Raw genomic sequence first — 17405 nt, forward strand, 5'->3', positions numbered from 1 at the left:
CGAGGGGCTCACTGGGCGCAAGGGGAGGTCAGAGTGGAATAAACTACCCGAGAGTCCCGAGTCGGCCAACAGTAATGCCCAGCACTTTAGCCATGAGGCTGGTAGTGCTCACAGGCAGGAAGTGCAGCGAACGCTGTGTACCTAGGAGTCTCTGCTTCCAGAGAGAGTCACACGTGTGACCAGAGGCTGGGGTTAAACCCAGAATGTGCTCCTGAATTATCCTCATTGCTTCTTTCAGGAGGAAGAGGAAGTTGACTGCTACAACAGTTTAAGACTGGGTACACGATGAGGCTGTGTTATTACTACTTGTGATGCTACCAGGAGGTGAAGTAGCAGCCACAGACAATGAGATGATTCAATCAGCCAGGAAAAGACAGAACTTAACCAGTGAAGAATAACGTCGGTGGGGGAATCGAACACCACACAAATATGGTGCCAACAGGAGGCCAGCTGCTGCAGGAGGTTGGGCTACGTGGGAGGCCAACCCCAGTGAGGCAGCAGCAAATAGGAGGGCTTGATAACCAGTTTGGAAAAAATAACAGACCAGGAATGAAGCTATGAGTAAGCCACGTGCCTTCAGGCAAGTGGCAGCCTGAGGACGACCCCTCGTTAGTGATTAGGGTCAGATGAGGATAGAGACATGCCAGGTAAACTGTGACACGTGACAATATTTCCCTGTACTTTTCCTGTAACTTGTCTGCAAGCCTAACATTTAATCAAAAAGTTATGAAAATCTTTAAAAATGCTATAACGAATGACTTCTTTGTGGCATTCATTATTGTTCCATTCATGAAAGATTAACTGCATGTAAACTGTCCAACTTCCATAAACAGCTGGAAAACAGAAAAAAAAAAAAAAGAAACAGCTGTTTTCGGACATTGGGCACCGGGTACTGCTGAGAGAAGGGGAATCACTGCCCAGCTCCTGGCCTGCAGTCAGTTTCCTGCAGACCCGGCTGTGGTGGGGGAAGGGTATCCAGACAGAGCCCAGCAGTGCAGCTAGCAGAGGGGACCAATCGGAGTGACATGGAAGCCTAGGTGGCTAGAATCTGCAGGGCAGAGAGGAGAGGGCTTCCAGGGTCTGCAGGGGAGGCCCCTCAAATCTGTGAATACTTTCGGCTTGGGGGTGGCGTGAAAACCCATGAGGGTGGGGAAAGAACCACTGAAAGGCCAAATAATTCCCAGAGCTCACAAAAAGAACTGGGAGAGTTTACAGTCCCTAAAGAAGAAAGGACTAAAATCAATGACCTAAGCTTCCATCTTAAGAAACTAGAATCAGAAGAGCAAATTAAACTGAGAGTAAGCAGAAGAAACGAAGCAATATATATAAAAGCAGGTATCAATAAAACACAGAATGAAAACAACAGAGAAACACAGCTGACTCTTAGACAACGTGGGTTTGAACTGCACGGGTCCACTTATACACATGTTTTTCAATAAACACACACTGCAGTACTACAGAATTCAGGGTTGTGGAGACATGAATGGGAAAGGCCGATTTTTGACTGCGGGGGGTCAGGGTTGGTGTCCCTAACCCCTGTGTTGTTCAGAGGTCAATTGTACTAATGAAACCAAAAGCTGGTTCTTTGAAGAGGTACCTTTAGCCCGAAATAGTCATGAATAAGAGAAGTTGTACGTTACTGGTGCCAGGAATGAAAGAGAGGACATCACTACGGGTCCTTACCTACGGGTCCTTACCTACGGGTCCTTATCACAGATGTCCTTACCTAATTTTCTGCTGCCCTGATGTGGGTGTGCAGAAGCAGTGACACATGCCCCACCTGAAGCTACATGCACATGGAATTTAGCCTATATTGTGAATCTCTGGATTCAAAACGCTCGTTCAAAGTTTCTAAACCTAAACCATGCATAGACCTGAACATGACTGGAGTTCTCTGCTTGAACATTCATAACTGAAAACCAGGGTCCTGAGAGCTTCACAAAGAACGCCCTTCACACGTACCTTGTAGGCAATGCTGTTGAGTACTTTCATAGCCAAATCGGAAACATCTGGATAGGGATCCGCAGCCAGGTGTAGCAAGACTCTCCAAATTTGAGTGTAAACACTATTGAATGAAACACCTAGGAAAGAGAAATGGGAGCTGTTTTAACAACAAGGAGCTGCCACTGCACGCTGGGGCAGCTTCTGGGGTAGCTCCCTCTTCTGAAGACCTAACCATGCATCAGGGGTTGGACACTTAGAAGAGCTGGGGTTACAGGAAGCTCCGGTTTTGTTATCTGATAAGGGGCCCAGAGATTCAGAAATCCCAGATGGTGAACAGGCTTGATCACACAATTTCACCTCCTGTGGCTGGATCTTTCTAGAAGGAAAAGTTAGAAAAGGGCAGGACTTCCTTTCAGGCCTTGGCTGCCTGGAGAGTACTATCCAGCACTGGATTTAACACCTAGATTTCTAGGAGCTGTCATGGCCCACCCGAGTGGAGAACGTTGGCTGAGTCCCCGTCCACACCTCCCTCTGCATTCATGGCCTGCTCTGGTCTCGGTGACTCACTGAGTCTTCTGCCCACGCTCCCCGGGACCTCCCCAGGCATCCAGCACCTCCCGAGTGTGCTCTCCACATTAGGGCCTGCCGAGTGCCTGGGTGCCAAGGCAGATGAGACAGGCCATAAACACAGATGGGGTAAATCGCGGATCCGAAGGAAAGGTAAGGAACATTTTTTTTTTTTTTTTTTTTTGCGGTATGCGGGCCTCTCACTGTTGTGGCCTCTCCTGTTGCGGAGCACAGGCTCCGGACGCAGAGGCTCAGTGGCCATGGCTCACGGGCCCAGCCGCTCCGCGGCATGTGGGATCCTCCTGGACTGGGGCATGAACCCGTGTCCCCTGCATCGGCAGGCGGACTCTCAACCACTGTGCCACCAGGGAAGCCCAGGGAAGGAACATTTATGAGGGATGGGAGGCCACCCCCAGGGAAGGCGGCTCAGTCCTATTTAACCTCACCGTCCTGGCTGCAGGCATCACCCCAGGCTTTACAGAGGAGGACAGCAAGGCCTAGCATCCAAAGGATGAAGAGTTTGAATGCATGTGGCCGAATGAGGAGGCCGCCATATACCACTGCATCCTTTTTATTTGGGGGAAGCTGGACAATTGGTTTGTTGAAAAGCAAGTGCTTCTTCAACGACAGACAGGGAGTAACAGAGGATTTCGAACAAGCTGTGATCTCATGCCATCTGACCAGCCAGTCCCTAGTTAACAAAGTCCCTCTAATTATGAAGAATTTAAGCACAAGAAGGGCCACTGGAGGACAGTGTTTCCTGATGGACACCATTGTTCAAAGGGTTTTATACAACATTCAAATCACAGAAGAGGGATTGGACGAAGGTTTAGAGTAAAGGTCAGCTTCTCTTGTGTGTCCTACGTCAATGCTTACGGACAAGTCCTAGCTCACCGCACCCGACACCCTCTCATTTGTAACGGGAGGCGACAGGGTCCCAGCCCCATTTCCACAGGGACTGTGGTGCCTACGTTTGCAGGGCCTGCCCGCTGCACGCCCACCTGTTAACAGGGTGATGGAGCTGGAGGAGGCCAACCCCTCACTCGCATGTGGCATGGCCGCACTCCCCAGGGGACCACCACATATAAAATACCTCCCAGTGAGTGTTCACAAAACTCCCGTCGCCTTATCCTTCCACCCTAGTTCTGGGAAGAGGTGCTGACAGCTGCTGCGGCCTCTAAATAATTCTGCAGGAGCACAGCTGCCTGCGCAGGCCAACCTCCGAGAGGCAGGGCCTGGAAAGCATCTCCCGCCACCAAGGGCGAAGAGTGTTCTATGGTCAGAGCAACGCCCCATCAGGTACTCATTTGGCATGCGTGCATCAGCACCAGTTTGAGCACCTACTGTGTGCGAGGAAAGTCACTCTCGAAAGCTCGTGGCCCACAGGACTCAGGAGGGCACATCCAAGGACTTGGGTCTAGTATAAATTTGGACCTTCGTTCGGTGAATAACGTCAGGCAGATGCACTCTGGCACAGAGGGGACCATAAGCTAGGGAACAGTCCACATGGAAACACACACCTGTCCTCCCTGCTGTCCTCTGCCCTACTCAGTGTAGAAACACAACAAAAACCTCTTGACTCTCAAATGCCATGGCTCATGACAGCTGCCCAGATTTACAAATTCTTAGGGCTGTTTGTCAAGGCAGTCGGAATCTCTTCGGGGAAATTTCCTAGAAGCTGCTTTCCTGTCCTAGTAGATCGGCTGCCATAGGAACCTGCTGCGGTGAAGGGCCACCAGGCCACTGCTATTTCTTGTCTCCCCAGAGGAGGAGGGTGGGAGAAGCCGCTCCACACTCACTCTGCAGACGGTCCCGATTCATGACGCACGGGGGAACGAGGCGAAGCACGTTCATGGACGTGGCTCACTCAGACGGGAGAACTGGCCCCACGGATGGGACGTTCCTACAAAGACCCCACACAGTCACCACAGCCACTGGGCAAAATTCTCTCCCCCCCGTTGTTTCTGAGCTCAGAGTGATGAGGGCAGCAGCCGACCTGTGTGACAAGAGGGCTGTGAGGGGCACAGTAAATCTGCTTGACTACAGATGACGGACCCGTGGTAACAGGTCCGTGGGCAAGTGGGGGGAACAGTGGGGGCCAAGGGGCCTCCTTACTAGGGTCCAGGGCAGACACCTGAGCCCACAAGGGCCTTAATCAAGGCACCTTTGGTATAAACGTGAGGAAGGGGTGCAGCGTGACACTGTGCAATGAGGAAGGGGTACTGTTCACTTTACAAAATCTCAGTTTTTATTACTATTGTTGACTCTCTTGCAGAAGGTTTTGACTTTGATATCACTCTGCTTGTGATCCAACAGGGAATTTTAAAAAATCTAATTTTTGTAGTGTCCTTGACCACAGTGAATGGTATACGATTTACTTGTGAAAACACAGAACAGGGACCTGGAATTGCTGTCTCCACGTCACTGCTCTCCTGGGGCTGGCCACCACCCCCCAGCCTCTCTGTTCTGTGAACTGTCCTGGTTTTACATCTGCTGTCTCCAAATCGGAACGTTCTGAGTCTGTGCAGCACAGAGCTCGGGCCTCTGGAACGACGAGAACGCGGGTGTAGCCCCCGTGGGGATGGGGGGTACCGCTGGGCTGAGCCAGCTCAGACAGGGTGCCGTGTCCGGCACTTGCCAAAGTCCCCATAAGCGCTGAGAGACTATTTTCATGTCTAGACTAAAAGTAATAAAAGATCATAACTAATGGTTTTAGGATTTATTTTTCAGAGCAATGGCCACAACTTTCTAAATAGCACTGGACTCAGGAAAATTTGCTCAGAGCTTTGTGGCCAACTCTGGGCCCCAGAGTCCCCGGGGGCTGGCAAGGCAGCTTGGAGAAGGAAGGTGGAGTACCCTGGAGGCAGGAGCTGTCACTTGTGACCTGTTGCCTGGGTCTCAGAGGTCACCAACCCTGACGCTCTATCGCATGATGCGGGCCCGGGCACCTCCCTGGGAATCAGCTCCCAGCTCCCAGGGCCTCCCCTCTTGGTGACCCTGACTCTGAGCCCCTCTGGGAGGGTCCTAATCACGTCCTCCCTCACCTACTGGACAGAGCCCTGGCTGGACTGGGAGGTGTGTTTGCACAACCCTTTCAAGGGGCTCCCCTGTGTCTCACCTGGGGGACAAGGTAAGACAAAAGCACCAGGGCCCCCCCTTCCCCACTCTTTGCACTCCCACCTCTGGACATCAGGAATGGGGTGAGGCTCAGAGAGGGAGGGAAGGAGGGAATGAGGGGCAGGATGGTGACGGGTGGACAGGTGAGGGACAGAAGGGCAGGTGATGGAGGGAGGAGAGGCTGCCTGCTACACACAAGAGCAAGAAATAGCAGCTTTACCAAACCTGTTGATCAAGATGGCAACTTCACGGCCCGATGTGATGCTGCAGGTTTAGTGTGCAACACGAAGGCGTCTGATGGGTCAGGAGGGCCTCCTGAGACGCCGCAGAATGCCAGCGTGGAGAGGAATGGGCGAGCACTGCTGTGTGGAAAGGCGGGTGCGGGAATGTGGGATAAAGGCAGAGGTGTCCAGGCCTCATTCGGGGGCCAGTGGCCAGCCTGGGGTGGTGGGCACAGTGGGCGGAGCTATGGTGAAGGCCAGGCTGCTCTCAGAAGGAAGGTCTTGAGTGTCGGCCACAGCTTGGACTTTACAGGAAACCTGTTTCTGCAAAGGCATCAGCCAGACAGTGGTCCGTGCAGAGCTGATGTTGGGGGGATCTGCTCTGGACAGGCGGTGGGGTGTGAGAGCCAAGGCCAAGTCCTGGGGTGGGGGGCCCGGAAATGGAAAGAACTGACTGGGGACACACATGGAGGTCAGGTCAAATGGCTGAGTGGGTGAGAAACATGCGGAGGGAGACATCAAAGAAGATTCCAGAAGGTGGTGACAGAGCTGGTCCCAGTGCAGATTCACAGACATTGGGCAGATATGCTTAGGCACATGGAGAAATGCGTGATCAGGCTTTGCTCCTGTGGGGGGACAGTACCTCGCTCAGCAGGCGAGACCGCGAGTGCTTTAGAGACAGTGGGGATGGAGGGGGAGCCTGGGAGGGGCTAGTCTTCTGGGAGAAGATGGCAATGAATGGATGTCCTAGGTTGCCATGGTTTTGAAAACCTCTTTTGCAATATTCAGTCAAAGAGGCTAGAGACTGCTGTTCTTTAGTTGAAATGAAAGAAAAAAATGACTTTAAACAGGCGAATGCTGCAAGTAATGGGATTCGGTGTAGGTTATGAATTTTAAACACTTATGTAAGCACCGCGGTTTCCAGGTGGACACGCGCACTCAGGTGCACAGCTACTTTGTCTCCTTAACGCTCCTTCCAGCTCCGGCTCATTGTGAAACTTTCCCACTGAAGTTTTCAAAGATATGAACCATATACAGATAAAACTCAGTTTTCTCCAGTAAAAAAATGTTCAGGAGTCAGGTTTTGTGTGAAGGAAGGAATCAGTGACGTGGCTCTCAAGTCCCTGGAGGACATGGAAGGCGGCAGGGGTGGGAGGTGCGGGCTGTACCCTCCAATCTCATGTGGCGTCAAAGAAACACCTATTCTTCACCCCTTACATCCCCAACCCAGGGCCAAGGGCAAAAAGATCCCCCTTTCTGGGTCGTACTGCTGGGGGTGGGGCATGGCGACCAGCTCTGGACCCTACAGTCCATTCAGACCTTTATGGGCCCCAGACAGACTCGTCTTGTGGAATGAGAGTCCTGAGTCCTTTCTAGGGCCAGCAGAGGACCAGTCTTGAAGCTGATGGGTACCGCTGGCAAGCACGTTTAGACTGCCCTCCCCCTTGAGATCACAAAAACGGCAAGTCAGAAATATCTAACACTGTCACGTGATGCCAAGCGAGTGTGAGCTCTAAGGTAGAGGGATTATCATGGAAATAAGCAAACAACCAAGAACTGAATGTTAATGAAAAATAGTACCAACGAAATAGGAGGGTAACTAATACTGTAAATGACTGCAGGAGTGGGAACACAGGAGTCCAATGAACACGTGAGCTCAACCTCATCATAATCGAGGGACATACAAAGTAAGACCACGAGGAGTCAGTTCGCTCACATCAGACGGGGTAGCCTGACCAGAACAGGAGCGAGCAGGGCCACGGGAGCTTGTCCTCCTTGGAACAGAGCACTTTGTGGTCAATCTCCCTCCACGTGGAGCTGTCAGACCCCACGTGTGTCAGGCTGCAGTGTGTCTGCTGCGGCCCACACCCGTGCACATTATGGGGGTGCCTGCTGTGTACCAGGCACGGGGTGTGGGGGTCTGTGGCAGGAGACAGGACAAAGTTCCTGCACTCGTGGCTCTGACCCCCTGAGCAGAGATAGAACCGAGCTGAATAAATGAGATCCTGCATCATAAGTCTGCTGGGGAAAAGTTCTCAGGACAAAAGCAAACAGAGAGGGAGAGACTCAGAGCGACTGCAGAAGGCTATTCTGGATTGGGGTGGGAGGAGCCTGGAAGACTTCTTTTAAGGTGACTCTGGAGCAGGACTGTGATTGGACTGAGGAGAAGCCTGTGAGGTGTCTGGAGGCGGAGCCCTGAAGCCAAGGGGAGGAGCCAAGGAACCCAGGAGCTCAGCACTGCCAGGTACAAGGGGGAGGGCAGGAGGTGGAGCTGGGGCCAAATCCTGAATTTGCTTTTTAAAAAATGAGAAAAGGGCTTCCCTGGTGGCGCAGTGGTTGAGAGTCCGCCTGCCGATGCAGGGGACGCGGGTTCGTGCCCCGGTCCGGGAAGATTCCACATGCCGTGGAGTGGCTGGGCCCGTGAGCCATGGCCGCTGAGCCTGCGCGTCTGGAGCCTGTGCTCCGCGACGACGGGAGAGGCCACAACAGTGAGAGGCCCGCGTACCGCAAAAAAAAAAAAAAAAGAAAAAAGAAAATGAGAAAAGAAGGAAAAATCAGAGCAAGGCTACTGTCCGTTAACAGGAGAATGGACAAGTGAATTGCAGCAGATCATGAAAGGGTGTGAACAAGACTCAGGTGACCAGTGTGGTCACACAGCCCTCTGGTGCAGTGAGGACACAGGATGTGTGGCGCCATTCACATGACATTTAAACCCTAGGAAAGGGCGCGAGTCCATGGGGATCCACAGCCAGAGAGTAAGTGTGCAGGGATCCTGAGCAGGGAACCAGGAGGGGCTCTGGGCGCTTTAACTCTATCTGTAATTCCTTAAGTTGGGAACAAAACACACACGGGGAGGTGTGTCACATTAGTCTACGTCTTTATGCATCTACAGCATTTCCTAGTATTATGTAAACCTTCAGATAAGGCCTGGTAAAGCACCGGGGTGCCAAGAACAAGCGCAGAGGGGCTGTCTGGTTGAGTCCTATGTGTGTTACCGGTGACACAAGGGTCGATATGGTTGGTCATGCAGCGAGGACATGCGGTGAATTCCCACCGCTCAGCGAGCCCAGCAGCAGAACCAGGGGCTCACCACTCAAGGCAGAACACGAGACGACGCTGACCCTTCACTCAAATTTCAATTTCCAGGCAGCCAAGTGTGAAACTGCTGGACTGGCTGAAGGCGAAAGCACAAAGGGGGCCCTGGATGGGGGTGATGGGGGGTTCCGGCCAGGGAACTTGAGAAGGGAAGGGCCGTCTGCGCCCCTGGAGCAGGGCTCTGACCTTGGACCTCGTACACGCATTCTCTGGGGGACCCTGGGCACCATTGGAGGCCACTCTGCCTACTGGATGCTGGGAGCCCCCTTGTGCCCTGGCCGTGACACACCAAATGTCTCCTGGGGGCAGAACCTCCCTGCTCTGCAGCACTGGGAGTTCTGCAGCCTTTCCAAGCGACAAGGCCGGCTCGCCCAGATGGCCTGGATCAGACTAGCAACCAAGGGCGGGGGGTTCCTGCTGCCACAGCAAGACGCTCCTCACCTCCTCCTACCCCGTTCACTTTACTCTCCCACTGAGCGTGTCCCAGCACCGTCCACTTGGGCGGGAACCCATGGGTGCTGAGGGGACAGGTGGAGACGTGGAGGGGTGGGACTCACCGATGAGGGAGTTGAGGGAGGAGTAGGAGCTGACTCGGCGCATCTTGTCGATGGTCTCAAAGGACAGGATGTACTCCTCGTTCTCGGGGCTGCCCAGGGTGCTGCTGGCGCTGCTGCTGGTGCTCAGGTTCCCGGGGGAGAAGGCCACCGAGCCGCTGGCTGGTGGGGCACCGCCACGGGCAAAGCGTCAGTTAGCACACCCAACCCCGTCTCCCCTGGGGCTGGGCTGCTGGGCACGGGGTAGGGGGGTGCTGCGGGGCTCAGGAGCGGCTGTGCCCAGCGGTGCTGCAGGATCATCACTGGCCACCCCGGGGGGTTGACCCACGACTTCTGCTCACGCCCAGGTGAGCAGATGGCAGGAGGGGGCAGGGGCACATCTAATAAAAGGTCCCAGAAGATGACCCACAACCACCCGACTCGAGCACCCAGCCTCTGGGGTCTTACATTCTTCTGTCAGACTCAGATTTTGCAAAGATTTGTTCAAGCTTCTAGCCGTGGTGACGGCGCGGATGTTTCCGTAGGAGCTCACGGAGCGCAGTCTCGGGGTGCAGGGGCTGTCCCGCACGGGGGTCAGACTCCCACCCTCTGGTAGGAGAGAAGGAGAGAGAAGAGTTAATGGTGGGCTCAGGTGGGAGGCGGCCAGACGGCAGGTGACAGTGGCTTTTACCTGGATGATATGACGCTACAACAGGGCCCTTCTGCTCAGCAGGGTCTCTGACACATGTATGTTGGGGTACAAAGCTGGACAAGGTCCTGACTGGGGTGAGGGGAGCATGGGAGCAGATGACCATGACCCACGCTTGGCGTTTTGTGAGAGTTCAACTACAGAGGCCCACATGGTTCTCCAAGAACCATACCAGGTGCTCTGGGACTCGCCTGCGGCCGCTGCCCACGGTAACACCAGGATGGCCACCTCCTGGCTCAGCCCCCCGCCTTCCCACTCACCAATCACACCCTGCCCAGGCCCGCCAGCCGTTTCCCTTCCCCAATGTACTAAGCGCAGCAATGGTCTCATGGCTGATCACAAGCCCTCTTTCCTGAAGACACAGCTGTCTGAGGGAGGGGGCAGCTCAAGATGACGAAATATAAATTCGGTTAAAAAGGACAAATGTGAGACGAGCAGCTGCCTGACGTGACAGTGACGTGAGGACTCATCGGGAAGAAAGAGAACGTGCCTTCCTATAGCCCCTATGGCAGCATTTTCTACCCTCCAAGATTTCCATGACTTTGATTTCCAGAAAGGGTAAAAAGGAAAGAAAACAGTCAGAGGGTCAGTGTGGCCCCCTTTCCTGTCCTTTCCGTTCTGGGAAGATGGGAATTGCAGATATCTGAGTGGCCCTGACTTGACACATGGGCTCAGGACCTAGCAGAACGAGGGGCCTGCTGACAGTCCTGACCAGGGTCCCCTGTGCCAGCGAGCCGCATGGGCTCCACCTCAGTGCCATACCCTTGGTGGCTGTACCTGTGGTGGCTGGAGAGGGCAGTGGGTAGTTCTTCTCCTCTTCCATGAACTGCAGGGCCACGGTGCAGAAATTGCTTTCGTACTGAACGACAAGGTGACTCAGAGCCACCACCAGTTCCTGCCGGGAGGAGAAAGGACAGCGATGCTGACTTGGGGCTGGGAGACAACTCAGAGTAGCAGTGAAATGTGCATGCTGGCGCTGAGTGCTTGAGCCACTGTGGGGGGTGGTGGGACAGCACTCAGCGCCAAGACAGGGGCTGCGCCCTCAACGCAGCACTCTTGAGCCCCCGGCGTGAGCAGAAACCTCTGAACAAGCCATGTGGTCAAGATCAGGGCCTCCGAGGGATGCCCCAGACACCCGGCAGAGAAATTGCTGACCACTAGGTGTGAGAGGGGGGCCTTGTAGGGATGCAGGCTGAGGACACCCCAGAGCGGGATGGGGAAGAGCCCTCATGGCTTCCCACGGTCAACACCGTGGAGAGCTACCTGAACCCTGGGCATTAAGGCAGGATACCCCGGACAGTGTAGTACACTCTTCTACTAAATGTGAAATTTTCGAAGATAAATTACTTTCCAGCCCCCAAAAGGGTAACAGGAAAGTTCTACATGACTTCAGGCCAGTTGCCTCAGTCCAAGGAGAAGAATACAATTTACCTCTTTTGGGGCAGTTGGTTCTATGACCTGAGTACCTGGAGATCCTAAAAGTCACGGGAAATAAAACTGGATGTCAGTTTGCACTACTTTTCCCATCACTATTCAAATGGTTTCCACAACTTTATTTTACTTTTTAGAAAAATACTTAGCAGAAGACCAAGGTCTGAGAGCCCCTTCTTGTTCTGTGAATCCCCCAGACCCCCAGGGCCAGGAGAGCTGTGCCGAGGTGCTGATAAGCTGGGCTCGGATGGGGCCCCCGGTCCTCTCTTCGGCCGCCCCCTTCTCTCCTGAGAGGGTCTCTCCCACCTCAGCCTTACGCACTCCTTGGCCTCCCCAGCACATGTGTGGGTTTTACTCCCAAACTTACCTTTTCAGGTCCCATCTCTGAGTTCCAGGCTGGCCCTTCCAACCACTGACCATGTGTGTCCACCAAGTGCTCTCCAAACCCCAACTCGACCTGCCCAGGACCGGCTGCCCACCCCTTTCTGTTCAGCCCTTGCTGGGGACCCTCGGCTTGTGCCAGGAGCAGAAATCTCTGGTGGCTTCAGTTAGACCCTTGAATCATCCTGACCCATCTCTCTCTCTGGCGATCCGGATGCCCACCCAGTGGGTCCTCTAGTCTAACAGGCGCCGAGTAACAGGCTGTCGAGGGACTGCCCGCCAGCCCCTCCCAGCGAAGATGAAGCCTGAGCCGTCTTCAAAAAGCACAGGTTTTCCCTTCACTCTGAACTGGTGAAAGGGCTCAGCTGGACCTGAAGCAGATTCCCAGGTCTCAGACCGTTTGATCCAGGGACAGTTGTGAGGACAGGAGGCTGAGTGCAAGGCCCACATCAAGCAGCCGTGGGTCAAGCCCCTCCTGCTGGGCAGCAGCCATGGGCTCCAGCCCTCAGAGGTCTGCAGGCATGTCTGGCTGGGGCGCAGGCCGGGCATGAGGCTCGAGTTATTCTCAGACCTTGGAAGCAGATCGGCACGGCGACTCGAGCCCCTCCAGCCAGCAGCCTCACTCCCTTTCCCGGCAGAGTAGTCCCGCCGCCTGCTCACACTCGGACCAAGCAGGCCTCCCGCTCCGGGCTTTGGCACCTGCTGCCCCCTCGGCCTGGAAAGGCCGATGCCTCGCCCCGGGCTCCCGACTCTACCTTCACTCCCGACCTTCCTTCGGAGCAGGTCACCACCTGCCACATCACACCCTGGTCTGCCCCATCTCCAAGTACAAGTTCTGGAGGCCTGGTGACCTAGGGCCTGGCACACGGGCAGCGCTTAGTAAGTATCTGCTGAATGAATGAAGCCTCTTCCCTTCAGATACACTATAATTTTTAACAAATGGTTTGATTTTTTAGGTGAGTTGTCGTCAGGATTCAGGGACATTACGCCTGGGCACACACATGGCCCGAGGCGAGTCGGCTAATGCTCCTCTGTGGTCGCCTGGAAGGCTGGACCACACGCGTTCCCAGGTCTTTCCCCAGGGCCATCCCCACTCCACGTTTTCAACATTGAATTACTGGCTAACATTTGTTTTTGGCCCATGGCCATGGAGCATCAAACTCAGCTCCCAGGACGACAGAGCAGCGTTCTGGGGAAGGGAGCACATCTGCTCCGCCTGGATGCCCTCTGGGCTCGCCTGTGGGAGAAGGCGCCCCAGCCCTGGCATCTCATCCTGCCCCGTCGCCTCCACCTGAGACGTCCCGGGCATCAATGGGGAAACACCCTCTGACGCCGTTCATCAGTTTCGGCTGGAGTCAGATGTGTGTTAGGGGAGGAGGATGCCGGGTACTGCTCCTCTGTGTCTGCGGTTACTAAATAAATAAATGTAAACTAGAGATAAAGGATTCAAATGTGTCCCGCTTTCCTTGCTAAGGTAGACGGCACCAAGTAAGCTGCAGACAAGGGTCGCGGGGCTGGACTGGTCAGCCCTTGAGAACGGTGGGGTGACAACAGGGCGGGGGGGGGTCACAAACCTGCTCCCCTGGCCTGGCCCTTCTTGATGAGGTGTGGGCAGCTTGCTGACTGGATGGACAGTCTGGATCGTGTACTTCCTGGACAAGCTTAAGTTCAAAATAATTTGGGAGGTTGACATGAATTTACTGACTCTTGATTTTATCAAGTAAACTCCTTAAACAGGTCAGCAAGCAAAAACCTTCCATCTCTGTCATTATCGCCTCCCCCAGGAAAAGATGCTTTCATCTTTCAGGAGTCAACAGAGGCAATCTTTTTTTTTTTTTTGCGGTACGCGGGCCTCTCACTGTTGTGGCCTCTCCCGTTCTGGAGCACAGGTTCCGGACGCGCAGGCTCAGAGTCCATGGCTCACGGGCCCAGCCACTCCGCGGCATGTGGGATCTTCCCGGACCGGGGCACGTACCTGTGTCCCCTGCATCGGCAGGCAGACTCTCAACCACTGTGCCACCAGGGAAGCCCAAGGCAATCTTTTTTATATTGAATACATGTGACTTTACGAAACCCCGCCACAATACCCTGACTCTTCTCATTTTGCCACGAGCTGGAGACACCAGCAGTTGGTTACAGCTGGGACTTCTTAAGCCTTAGCTAAGGTCAGCTCGTGGAGTGCAGTGCCCAGGGCCGAGTCCTGTTTCATACCCTCAGGTGCCCTAACGCTGGGTCTCCTGGGCCAGCAGGCTGGGCCTGTGTTCCTCAGAGCACCATATGCCACAACTGTCACCACGTGCTCTGGACAAAGACGGGAAAAGCAAGCTGCCAACAGCATTAGGATTCCGTGAAGAGAAGGAAGGCTCAGCCTCTGAGCTGGTGTCCCTCACCCTATTAAAGCCTGGATCCTCTCTCCAACCCAAGGGCCTCAGTCTCCTTGAACCTCCGTGTTGCCCATGTTTCCATGGCAAACATAGCCCCCTTGACTTACTTAACAGACCTGCATTGCTGTCCGTCTCCCCATTAGAGAGTAAAAGCCCTGGAGGCAGTGATGGTCCCGAGGCCTGACACAGGACCTGGGATGTGGCAGACGCTCAGATGTGTTGAGAGAAGAACACGGTTACAGAAGGTGCGCTCCTGCCTGCTCCCAGCCTCTCCCCCACTGCCCTCCCGCCGGCTCCACGCTCCAGCGCACACAGGATGGGCAGCCCCGGGCGCACCATGGTCTTTTGTGCTCCTGGACCTCTGCACATGCTCCTGCCTCACTTGCTCTCCCCGTCCCTTACTCATCCCTCACAACCCAGGCACGAGCTCCCCTCCTCCCCCTATGGGGCCAGAGCCCCTGACCTGGGCTGGCCTTTGGGGTGCTGCTCATTTACAAGGGCTTCAGTACAATTCCTGGTTCTGTGCCTGCCTCTCCACCTGGACCCTGTACCTCTCAAAGGCAGGATGCCTGCTGCTCCACACGCCGAGCCTGGTGTGCAGAGGCAGCGGTGAGCTGAGCCCGAGTGCTGGGCGAGCGAAGCAGGCCCCTTCTCAGCACCCCTGTCTGTGGACGTGCTGACCTCAGGCAAGGCCAACATCAAGCGCCCACAGGAATGACCTGGCTACACCCGAGCATCCCAGTGTCTGCGGAAGGGACAGCCAGTGGATTGGGGCTGGGAACGTCAGGGCACCTGGGACATGCTCGAGAGGGCGGTAGTCCCCGTGTTCCTGATGACCTAGCGACCATTCTCATACTGGAGACTCAGATGGACATTCTTTCTATTTTTATTAACATTCTTTTTAAGTTTTTTTGGGAAAGAACTGAAACACAGCTTTCCTTTCTTTAAAAGGAATCTTAACAGACAATTCAGGATACTGCTGATGGGCTGCTTTGGTCACTGACGTCCACATACAGGCAATTTGACTCGGGAAAAAGAAGACTGACTCAAGGAAGCCAGATCCAGACAGATGCTAATGATGAGAACCCAAAATAAAAAAGTAAGGGCTGTGAAAAGGCACCTCCAGGATCATTCCACATTGTTAACATTTCTCTAGATAACCTGGCATGTTAGCAACTGGGTTCACGGCCCTCTGAGGGAACTCAAGATGAAATGAGTCCTTCCTGGCTAATGTGAACTTGCTCTGACAACGTCCCTGCCACCAAGTCAGTGGGGTCTGCTCTCCAAACAAATACCCTTCAAAACCACACCCACCTCTGACAAACCCAACCTCCCTTCCCTGGCACAGGGATCTCAGACATGCCGAGAAGCAGCCCGGCACCTCTAGGTGATGAGAGGTGACTCAAGGTCACACACAGAACGACGCTGCCCTCCTGGTCCTAGAACAGTCTCTGCTCCCAGGGCAGGGCTCCAAGGCCACCCCAAAATGCGGCCAGCAGACATTGGGGTTCCCCCCCACGGCCCTTTTTGGCTGGGGGAGGGGGAGGGTTGACCGTTCTGGGCCAACTTTTGATAGGGGTGTGAGATCTTGGACGGAAATTGTGGTACTTCTACATCGAAACAGACAAGTAAAAGTTTCAACTGCAAAGAACTGCTCCATTCATTCGCTGACAAACATGGGGGCAGGGAGGGGAATACACTAAACAAACCTTTCCGTCTGTCTGTGGGTGGCTACTGCTCTTTTGAATCTCCTGATGTGTGTAAGTGTTGCTCCCAGGCAAGAAGGAGCCTATTATACAAGCTGCCAGAAGACGCAGCCTGTTAAATGCCTTTAAATGAAGCAAACACACAAGTATCTGGTGAAGAAACTATTTTGGAGAGAATTAAACAAACATTTAAAGCCTGCTCTCAGCAGCATGCACACCTGTGTGGCGGGGACTGAGTGCTTGCTGCTGTGGTCGGGTCAGGGTCATGGCTCAACCTGGGCGCCGGGGAAGCCCGGCCTGGAGGCGCTCGGTGCTGCCTGGGGGCGGGGGCCACGCACCTTCCGGACCACGGGGCTGCCGTCGTTGATGAGCTGGGCCAGCATCATGGCCACATTGTGGTCGATGGTGGTGGAGTGGTCCGTCCTCTCTGCGGAGTTGCCCACAAATGTGCCGAGGGCAAAGACTGCTGCGCAGCGCACCTGCAGGTGGGACAGGGGGCAGTCACCCAGCGGCCGGCTGTTTGGCTCTAGCCGGGGCCCCTGGAGCCGACCCGACGCAGCCCAGTCTCGTCCACGGTCCTCTTGGCCCAGCTCCACTCGTGTAGACGAGCAGGAGCAGGGAAACAAGAAGTGGCGGCCCCACCTGGGGGCCAGGTGACAGGCTGTGCAGGCATCAGAGACCACACCAGGCACCGGGGAACCCACAGAGGGGGACGCAGGGGTCTGGGGCCGGGGCTGGGCCTCTCTGGCTGTGTGGTCTCCAGGCATACCTTGACCTCAGTTAGCCTGAAGTGGCCGTGGGTGTGGACTCACCTCAGGGATGGGGTCGGAGAGAAGGCTGCAGAGCTTCTCGTGAGCGCTGTCCCTCACCCCGCACCACCGGGCCGAGTCAAAGTTCTGCCAGATCCGGCCCAGGCAGATGGCCACCCACTGGCGCAGCAAGGGGTGGGGATCGTTGAGCTGCTCCAGGCAGATGGCGATCAGGTTTCCCTGGAGGCAGGCTTCCTGCAAGAAGGCAGGCAACACACGGCATCACCCTGACCACTGAGGAGGGAGGGGTGCCGGGCTGGACCCCAGCTCCCAGCGTTTCTCAGGGAAATGTTGCTTAATCACATCGCAAGATGTCCTCAATTTTCCTCATTTTTTTTTTTTTTTTTTTTCTGGCTGTGCTGCACGGCATGTGGGATCTTAGCTCCCAGACCAGGGATCGAAACCGTGCTTCCTGCAGTGGAAGCACAGATTTTTAACCACTGGACCGCTGGGGAAGTCCCTCAATTTTCCTCATTTTAAATCCCACCAATATCAATTCACCCTGGC

At 54.7% G+C, this 17405-nt stretch overlaps 1 protein-coding gene across 2 annotated transcripts in view; it reads right to left on the minus strand.

Annotated features, from left to right (window-relative positions):
- Window positions 1-17405, minus strand: part of RPTOR (regulatory associated protein of MTOR complex 1) — a 345465-nt gene that overhangs the window by 34291 nt on the left and 293769 nt on the right. For both annotated transcript variants that reach the window (XM_032616711.1, XM_032616710.1), the window contains exons 16-21: window positions 16902-17093; window positions 16428-16568; window positions 10965-11082; window positions 9947-10087; window positions 9503-9661; window positions 1963-2081 (exon numbers count right to left, since the gene is read on the minus strand). In XM_032616711.1, the coding sequence (XP_032472602.1) occupies window positions 1963-2081; window positions 9503-9661; window positions 9947-10087; window positions 10965-11082; window positions 16428-16568; window positions 16902-17093 (870 nt within the window). The remainder of the gene's footprint in view (window positions 1-1962; window positions 2082-9502; window positions 9662-9946; window positions 10088-10964; window positions 11083-16427; window positions 16569-16901; window positions 17094-17405) is intronic.

This window comes from Phocoena sinus, chromosome 20 (assembly GCF_008692025.1).
Source record: "Phocoena sinus isolate mPhoSin1 chromosome 20, mPhoSin1.pri, whole genome shotgun sequence".
In the NCBI taxonomy this organism is placed as follows: domain Eukaryota; kingdom Metazoa; phylum Chordata; class Mammalia; order Artiodactyla; family Phocoenidae; genus Phocoena; species Phocoena sinus.